This window comes from Phalaenopsis equestris, unplaced genomic scaffold (assembly GCF_001263595.1).
Source record: "Phalaenopsis equestris unplaced genomic scaffold, ASM126359v1 Scaffold000174, whole genome shotgun sequence".
In the NCBI taxonomy this organism is placed as follows: Eukaryota; Viridiplantae; Streptophyta; class Magnoliopsida; order Asparagales; family Orchidaceae; genus Phalaenopsis; species Phalaenopsis equestris.
Window position 1 is genome coordinate 2,328,799 of NW_018164616.1, and position 9,859 is coordinate 2,338,657.

Sequence of the window (9,859 nt, forward strand, 5' to 3'; positions counted from 1 at the left end):
ATATGAAATGAATAATGGCAGGTGATAGTTATAAATTTGGAGGTTGACTATATATTTTGACCTCTCCAAGTCATTCCTAAAAATTGAGAGTTTCATTTAATATTAAACACATGAATTTTAGAATAAAATTTTCATCTTGATTTTTCTCACTCTTCTTCAGTGATTCATATTACGAGTATTGTTTAAACTTATAATTTCATGATATTTAAGGAAGAAATTCTAATCGACAAATGATATCTCCATAATTATGAATTATTTGTAGAAGTTGATTTCAACTTATTCATGTTTCACCATTGGTATTCTTAACAATGGTTATTTTACTCATAGTTTTCCGAATCCTCATTTATACAATCTTAGAATTTGAGCATAGTAGGCATAAAAATGACATTAAGCATAACAATGACAATAGCTTAAAGCTGCGTTTGGTACAACTTAAACGCCACCGCCTGTTTGGAAAGACCAATCGGCATACGTTTGGTGAAACTCCGTTTTTATTTTTGTATTATACACGAATTGCGGGGTCCTACCCGCGATCCGCGTTTAATGCTGTCGAAAGACCTGATGCCCCTCCCTCTCCTCTGCCCTAATTTCGGTCGTCTGGATCTCGTGCACCCGTCTCCTCTGCCATAATTTCATTTCGCAATGGCTCGATCCAGTGCGTAGCACTCCTCGGCAATCCTCCGTCTCCACCGTCTTGTGTTAGCTTTTCGCTCCTCCTTATTTTGATCGTTCCTCCGTCTTCCGTTCAGAGAACTCCTCCATCTTCCTTTCGAAGAAGTCCTTCGTCTTCTGTTATCGTTCTCACTGGTTGATTGCGTTGAGAGTGTTAGTAATTTTTTTTAAAAAAAATTCAAATGAGCTGTCTCTAGAAAGCACAAAAAACAGCTCCAGTTTATTCAGAATAGGAGCAGTTTGGTCATTTTTTCATAATCAGTTGTTCTCAATAAACACAGATCAAACAGACAGACAGATTATCTGGATCAGCTGTTTATCACCAAATTATCAAAACAAACAACTTATCATGATAAGTTGGATAAGCTGCAACTGACCCAAACATACCCTAAATCAGTTCAACCGCATCATTTATTGTTATTATATTTGTGTTTAATAGCAATTATGTGTTTATTATTATTCACATGCAAAAATTTTAAAAGAATTGCTGGTGTAATTAAAGTCATCACATAGTAAATTAGAGTTGTCATGTATCATTCTCTTTTTTTTTATTATTATTGTTACTTTGGTTGAGTTTTTTGTCTTTCAAACGGAGTTCTGAGTCTTTTTCTAAACTTAGCCAAGTTAAGGATTATTTTTCCTCCCTTAAGAGATTAGTCGTCCACTTGAGGTTTTTCACTCTCTATATTTATTTTCTCGTGAAGATAGCGTTCTTTCGAGGAATCCAATATGGCCGTCGCTAATCTACAGTTTGTGTCAAGCAGCTTCCTCCTACCGAATAATAGGTTGAGCTCCTTCTACACTCATGGCGTTTCAATTTTCCAAAAGCCCGTTATTGGCATGGACGTGGGATGCGCAGGGGCGAGAAAAAGCAGTGTTTTTTATGCAAAAAGGTCGAAAATTGGGATTATTAATGCTTTGCCCGACGGAGAGGTTGAAGCCCCTTCGTCCAGTAGCCAATTTTTCGAGAAAGAGTTCAAATTTACTCCCACATTTGATGAATATGTCAGAGTTTTGGAGTCCGTTAGAACTGACCGGAGTAGGATTTCGAGTGATGAAGGGGGTTTGCCCGGCTTGAAGAAAATATCTGCTCGCAGGCATGCATCGACGGCAGAGAGTGCTGTAGAAAAGAGGAATTTGTCCATATCAAAGAAGAAATTGAGCAAAGGAAAGTTTTATACTGAAGAGAAAGTCAGATATTCGAAAGATGCCGGAGAAAATGCACCCAGTTTGAAGGGTGGCGTTTCTGAGAAGAGTGGTTCTACATGGACTCTGGTTGAAGAGATTTCGGAGAAGAAAGTCAAGGAGAAAATTGTTGAGGGACAGAAAGTTGGTTTAGAACGCAGAAGCAAAAATTTTAATAACGGAAGAAATGTATTGCATAAGAAAACCAAGGATAATAGTAAAGTTGTTCAAGATGGGATTTTTGAGAACAAGAGTAAGAGTCAAAGGGGACACGAAGAATCACAAAAACTTCATCGTAATTTTAGAGGTGCCGAGGAGTTAGAGAATTCTATGGCCGTAAAGAATGAATTTGGGCGTGTTGACAGCAGAAGGCTCCAAATCACCGCCTACAGAGCTGGCGAGGATTTGAATGGTCAAATATATGATGTGCATAAGAATACCAATGATGCTGAAGAAGTTTTTGTCGATGAAATGTTGGAGAACAAGAGAATGAATGAGCGGAAGCTGAAAGAAACAAAAGTGTATAGGAAAGAGTTAAAAAGTTCAGAGGAGTTCAAGAATACTATTTCTTCGAGGGATGAATTGGGTTGCAGAGACTATGGAAAGCCCCTTGATTTCAGAAGATTTAACACAAGTGATAAACCTAGTAGAGGCAAAGTGGAGGCTTTTGGGATGGGGGGAAATCAACATTTCCAAGCTATAGATTCACAAGAACGTGGCTCAGCAAAGGAACTTTACCATAAAGGCAGCATTAGGAGAAGTGCCAAGTTTCTTAGTGATATAATTGAAGCAGGAAAGCCCAACAGAAGGGCTCCTGTGTCATCAGGGAGATCAGGCAGAACTGATGTCGCTTATCCTGATGTTTCTGAGGGAGAGGTTGGTGGTGTTACGCTGGAGAATAGAGCCGCTTTCCGGACATTTGAGGTATTTACAGATGTGAGGAACAGGCCACGAGTATTGAGAATGGAAATGGAAGAAAGAATCCGGAATTTAGCAAAGTGGCAAGTATTTTGATTCTAGAGTAAATTAACAAATTTTAAAAATATTTTTGGCCTTCTCATGCAATAATTGCAATATGTATAGACATAGTGAATGAGTGATAAGGATTTGCATAGATTTAGATAGTTATTTCATTTTATTTCTACTTACATTCTACCTAAACTCCTCTGCGAAACATTTGATTGTTCATGCCTAAACATTTAATTAACTTAACTAGGACATTAGAAAATTTTGATTTTTCACTTTTTTTTTTATTTATTTTTATGCTGAAGGTTGAATGCTAGTGATTTAAACATGCCAGAGTGGCAATTTTCAAAGATGATTCACAGCACCAAGATAAAATTTTCGGAGCACTCCATCTTGAGGATTGTCCAAATATTGGGTTCATTCAGAAACTGGAGACGGGTATTACAAGTTATTGAATGGTTCCATTCACGTGAACGTTTCAAGTACTATAAGAGCAGGTACTCTTTGTTGATTTATGAAACAATGCACAGTTTCATTAAATCTTGAGATAAAAAAATGAGATTTATTCACAGGAAAATTATTCTAAATTTGCTTGCAAATCATAATGATATTTATTACAAGAATGGACTAAAATTTTCCTGATGTTTTGTTTATGTGGATGCTGGTGTTAAGGAATTTGTTTACTTAAAAATCTGGTTTGGCCATCAACACCTCGTCATATCTATAGGAGTTGACACTTTTTTTTAAACTGGCACGCATGTGTACTCATAGTTGGAAATAAAGAACACTAAGTGATGACTTAGATATCCAATGAATATTTTAACCTTTCAACATCTTCGATCTTTGAATTTTTCAGTAAGACTTCTTCAAGCGATGTATTTTTTTCACCCACCATTTCCTATTACAGCAATATCATCCACATGTATGAATATGGCAGGATATTCTTTCTTGAAGAATGTTCTATTAAGATAATGTGATCTTCTTGACTAGAATGTCATTATTAACATGTCTTTTGTCGAGTCTTCCAAACCATGCTATTTGGGATTGTTTGGGGTCATATGTTACTTGTTTTAACTTGCATTTTTTAGAGCCATTAAATTCTGTCAAATCTCGGAGGAGGTTCTAATTTTTTTTGGTCTTTAAGACATTTTCTTACATAAAACTATACTAGATTCAAGTAAAGAGAGGTGGGAAAAGGAAAGCTAATCCATACAATATTCATTTTCCCCCTGTATAAATACTTCATGATAATCCATCTCCATATACTTTTGCTATCGGTCTTGCTTTGTATTTTTCCAAGGACACATCGACTTTGTTTTTCAGAGTGTGCACCTATTTAGATCTCGTTGTCCATTATTCTTTCTCCGTTAAGTGAATTTTATAGGTTTCAAGAAATGCTAATGGGGTTAGTGCTGGAAAGAAATCTTTGTGTCGAGTGAATCGGTTATGAAAGGAATGTCGAGAACTATGATATTGACATGTTGGGTGCAACTTCTGATTATTTTTTTCTTATAACAATGGGCAAATCTATGTTGGGTTCTTTATTAACATTAAATATGACGGAAGAAGAGGAGTTCATGGATAGTCATTCGCCTTGAACCTGCTCTTGATGTTAAATCTCATTTTTATGGATAATCCATGGCCACAAACCTGCTCTTGATGTTAAATCTCATTTTTATGAATAATCCATCGCCATGAATTTGATCTTCAAGCACAAAGATTGTCTTTTTGTCAAAGTTTAAAGAACTATATTTCTTGAAATGGATTTCATTTATCAATTCTTCTTTAGTAGCTATTATAAAGCCATATATTGACTTACAAATATGGTGAATCAACTTGCATGAGGGGAATTCCAGTGGGTGATCGATCATGAAGAAAGCATTTTGTATTGAACGAGGGAGGAGGGTCTTGAGGACTCATTGATGAGTTTTAAGACAACTTGACTTTTTCTAAGACGGGGGAGAAAGTAGGGCTTGGTTCATGCATGGGAAAATGATGTATTCATGGAGGAGAGGTGAATTGTAAGGATTTTGAGTGATATATCACAATTTCATGAAAATTTGGAGGTTTAAATTATATAATTTGCAAAGTTTTCTTTCAGCAAATTTTACATGTCAACGAGCTGATTTTTACTTATTTGTACAAGGTTATGTTATAGAATGATGAAGTTACCAAAATGTGATAATACATAAATTTTTATCTGGTTTGGCTTCAAATTTTGTCAAGGTTTGGGTTTTTCTGTAATTTGATGACGTTTGGGAGGATTAACGAGCTCTTTATAATCCTGCCTGGATTCATACTCAGGTCTTGTTTACCATGATAACATACTTAATTACATATAATCTATGTCTTGCAAACTAATCTTAAAAAATGCTCTTGCAGCAGCTTGTTTTTTTGCAAACATTTTATTCCATTCCTTCTTGGTATTTTTGTACTGACCGCTTTTTTTAAATTTGCATTTATAGATCATCTAATTGCTGAATACTTTGAAATTCCGTTATTTCTGAGACATTCATGGCAATGACTTTTCTTTGTCTTGATAATAAATCACTATCAACCTTTTCTGTTTGAAATCGTTTCTTCTCTCTAACTTTTGTTAGTTTGATATTTAAGCACACTACCAGTTTAACTTCAGCATAACATTTCGTTTCACTTCATTTCTTCTCCTTAGATACATTTATACAACTGCCCTCGATGTACTTGGAAAGGCCAGGAGACCGATGGAGGCGCTGAACATATTTTATGCCATGCGGGTAATGAATTTCATCCTGATTAATCAATGCTCGGCTTATTTGTTAAGTTTTCCTTTGCAGAAAAGTAATTAGATTTCAATTATTTGCAGAGAAAATTATCTTCCTATCCTGACCTTGCAGCATATCATTGTATAGCCGTTACTCTGGGTCAAGCTGGCCTCATGAAAGAATTGTTTGATGTCATCGATTGCATGAGAGCAGTACCTGAGAAGAAGTTTGACTTGGGTCCCCTACAAAACTGGGATCCACGTCTCGAACCAGATCTTGTTGTGTACAATGCGGTAATCGGCCTAGCACAAATAATAACTCTTTTTGAGCTTTTCTGCGGATTATATACTTTTGAAATTGGAAGTTACCGTTAAAATTACATTGTAGGTATTAAATGCTTGCGTTCAGCAGAGGCAATGGGAAGGGGCATTTTGGGTTCTGCAAGAATTAAAAGTGCGGGGTATTAGGCCTTCAAGTACAACTTATGGGCTCATCATGGAAGTAATGTAGTTTGGACAACAACCTCTCATGCTAGTTCCCTTTCAAATTTAAAAATTTTTACTCTTTGAAGATTAAATTCTATCTTTTTATTGAACATTAATATGACCATTTGTGGAATCCTCTTTGATAAATGTTCTAGTTAAAATTAGCATTAGCAGTAATAGTACGAACCATAATGCAAATTTTTATCTTTTAGAGATTTTTCTAAACAAGTTAATCTATGTAGCTTAATTTCTGCAACCATTTTCTTGCATAGCAATGAATCTCAATAAGGCTGTATTTGTGAGAATTAATTTCTCTCTGTCAATTGTATAGGTTAAACTAAATCATTTTGAAGAATAACCCGTGCAACATTTCCATGCATATACACCCTTCTTGTCATTGAAAATTTGACAGCTCAACGGCTGAACTGAATGATATTTTAAAGTTACACATTCATCCCAAAGACATGTAGAGTTACAACAATGTATATCACAATTATATACCTATCAAACAATACTCATAACAACTAAGTCCAAATAATATCTATAATGGTGATCCATCAAAATATAAATAAGATCTAGTTATTCCACACATTCATCTTAGAGGTTCTATGTTTCAGTATAAGTTTGCTTAGCAACTCATAACTTAGATACGAAGACCTACAAACTTTATTGTTTATAGATTGCTACTTTACTAACATGGGTCGTGTAGTCGTCGCGAGACCGTGGATACCTCAGGACCCAATCGATACGTGTGAACTTTGAATAACCTTTTTCTCCCTGAATACATAGATAATTCACCTATAAATATGTGAGTACACGAGATAAAATGAGGAAAAAAATCTCCCTACAATTAAGTAATTTCTATAATTATGGAATAAACATAAATACCTATAATTAAGGAATTGCCCTTTTTATACCATGACAAAATATAATGACAAAATATAGCAAGATAGCAAGTACTAAATAGAATAAAGTAAATAATAATGAACATAATTTCACACTCCCCCTCAAGGTGGGTTGTACAGATTGTACATGCCCAACTTGTTGGTTAACTCATCAAAATTGGACTTAGGGAGAGCTTTGGTGAGAATGTCTGCGGTTTGGTGTCTAGAAGGAGTATAGACAACTTCAATGATTCCATTATCCACATTCTCTGAAATGAAGTTTCTATCAATCTCAATGTGTTTCGTTCGGTCATGATGAATTCGATTCTTTGCGATACTGATTGCAACTTGATTGTCACATAACATCTTAATAAAATCCACAGAACATCTTGATAAAATCCGATTTCTTATTCTCATAAGAAAATAATCAATTTGTGCTTTATTAGATCCATTCTTATAAGTAATAAGATGCTCGTATCTTTTCTTAAATAAAGTATTAATAATAATAAAATCATACGCTACATTCTTCATTAGTTACTACAAAATTGTAACCACCATGAGTATTTCTGAAATCTACTACCACTCTACCGACATGTCCATTTATATCTCCTCCAATAAAAATTATTTCTTCAAGAATTGACTTACTATACTTACTATAGCAATCTTCTTCTCGAATAGTTCATGAATTGACTTACGATACTTACAGTAGGATAATTTATGAATTGACTTACTATACTTACTGAAAAACTTATGTCTGGTCCGGTGTGGGATATGTAAATAAGCCTTCCAACAAGCCACTGATATCGTCTTTTGTCGACAGGTAAACTATCATTCTCCATTCCAATCTTTTTATACGGGTCTATTGGAGTGTCTATTGGTTTGCATCCAAGCATACCAGTTTCTTTCAATAGGTCCAATGTGTACTTCCTTTGAGTTATGGCTATCCCCATTTTGGATCTTGCAACTTCCATTCCCAAGAAGAACTTCAAGTCTCCGAGGTCCTTGATTTCGAATTCATGGGCTAGGAACTTCTTCAGCTTTGTCAATTCTTCAGTGTGATCACCGGTAAGAATGATGTCATCCACATACACACTAAGTACAATAATCTTCTTCTCAGATCTTTTTGTGAATATTGTATGATCAGTCATCAGTCTGGCTTTGAGTATAACCGCACTTGATTATGGAATTGGTGAATCGGGCAAACCAAGCACGGGGAGATTGTTTAAGACTATACAGAGATTTCTGGAGTTTGCATACTTTGACACTAGGGAAGGACCCTTCAAGACCAGGCGGTAAATCCATGTATACATCCTCTTCAAGATCTCCATTAAGGAATGCATTTTTGACATCAAGTTGCATAAGGGGTCAGTCTCGGTTTGCTGCAATGGAGAGTAGGATTATAATGGAGTTCAGTTTGGCTACTGGGGCAAATGTCTCTTGGTAGTCGATTCCGTACTTTACTGCGGTATTGTTTGTGAATATGAACAAAGACGGAACAATGTATTTGACAGATTTGGGGCCTAATTTACTGCGGTATTGTTTGTGAATATGAACAAAGACGGAACAATGTATTTGACAGATTTGGGGCCTAATTTACTGCGGTATTGTTTGTGAATATGAACAAAGACGGAACAATGTATTTGACAGATTTGGGGCCTAATTTACTGCGGTATTGTTTGTGAATATGAACAAAGACGGAACAATGTATTTGACAGATTTGGGGCCTAATTTACTGCGGTATTGTTTGTGAATATGAACAAAGACGGAACAATGTATTTGACAGATTTGGGGCCTAATTTACTGCGGTATTGTTTGTGAATATGAACAAAGACGGAACAATGTATTTGACAGATTTGGGGCCTAATTTACTGCGGTATTGTTTGTGAATATGAACAAAGACGGAACAATGTATTTGACAGATTTGGGGCCTAATTTACTGCGGTATTGTTTGTGAATATGAACAAAGACGGAACAATGTATTTGACAGATTTGGGGCCTAATTTACTGCGGTATTGTTTGTGAATATGAACAAAGACGGAACAATGTATTTGACAGATTTGGGGCCTAATTTACTGCGGTATTGTTTGTGAATATGAACAAAGACGGAACAATGTATTTGACAGATTTGGGGCCTAATTTACTGCGGTATTGTTTGTGAATATGAACAAAGACGGAACAACCAAATAGTTTGGTAGGGACAACTGAAGAGAGTGTACAGGTATTTGGAAAGGAGCGAAGGAGGACATCAATTGGACTACGAAAACCCAGAATACGAGAGGGCATCCGATTTATGAGGTAGCAGCGGTCAACGTTGCTTCGCCCCCTATAACATTTAGGGACTGATGTGGTAAACATGAGACAGCGGGCTACCTCCAACAAGTGACGATTTTTCCGCTTGACAACCCCATTTTGCGGGGGAGTATCAACACATGTGCTAAGGTTAAGGATGCCATGTTGAGTAAGAAAATTTCTTATGGAGGTGTTGAAAAAATCTCGTGCATTATCTGTTTTGAGAGCTTGGATTTTTGTGTCAAATTGAGTGAGTATCATTTGATTGAATACACGAAATATTGGTCCTACCTCGGATTTGTCACGCATAAGATAGATCCATGTCACCCGTGTATGATCATCAATAAAAGACACAAACCATTGGGCCCCAGAAATATTTTTTTTCGTGAGGACCCCAGACGTCACTATGGATCAGAGAAAACGGGCGAGTGAGTTTGTATGATAATCGAGGAAATGAAGTACGAGTGTGTTTGACAAGTTGACAAAATTCACAATTAAAAGAGGTAGGACTTTTATTAATAAATAAATGATGGAACAGTTTCCCCAGGTACATAAAGTTAGGATGACCTAAACGATAATGAAGTAACATGATTTCACTATCATTATTAACGCTAGAATAATATACAGATGTACTAAG

At 35.9% G+C, this 9,859-nt stretch overlaps 1 protein-coding gene across 1 annotated transcript in view; it reads left to right on the plus strand.

Moving 5' to 3' along the window:
• Nucleotides 1–1,337: 1,337 nt before the first annotated feature.
• LOC110022178 (pentatricopeptide repeat-containing protein At1g30610, chloroplastic) overlaps nucleotides 1,338–9,859 on the plus strand; it is a 21,451-nt gene continuing 12,929 nt past the window's right edge. The window contains exons 1-5 of the mRNA XM_020720994.1: nucleotides 1,338–2,858; nucleotides 3,129–3,320; nucleotides 5,495–5,576; nucleotides 5,666–5,857; nucleotides 5,952–6,065. Of these exons, the coding sequence (XP_020576653.1) occupies nucleotides 1,402–2,858; nucleotides 3,129–3,320; nucleotides 5,495–5,576; nucleotides 5,666–5,857; nucleotides 5,952–6,065 (2,037 nt within the window). The 5' untranslated portion in view covers nucleotides 1,338–1,401. The remainder of the gene's footprint in view (nucleotides 2,859–3,128; nucleotides 3,321–5,494; nucleotides 5,577–5,665; nucleotides 5,858–5,951; nucleotides 6,066–9,859) is intronic.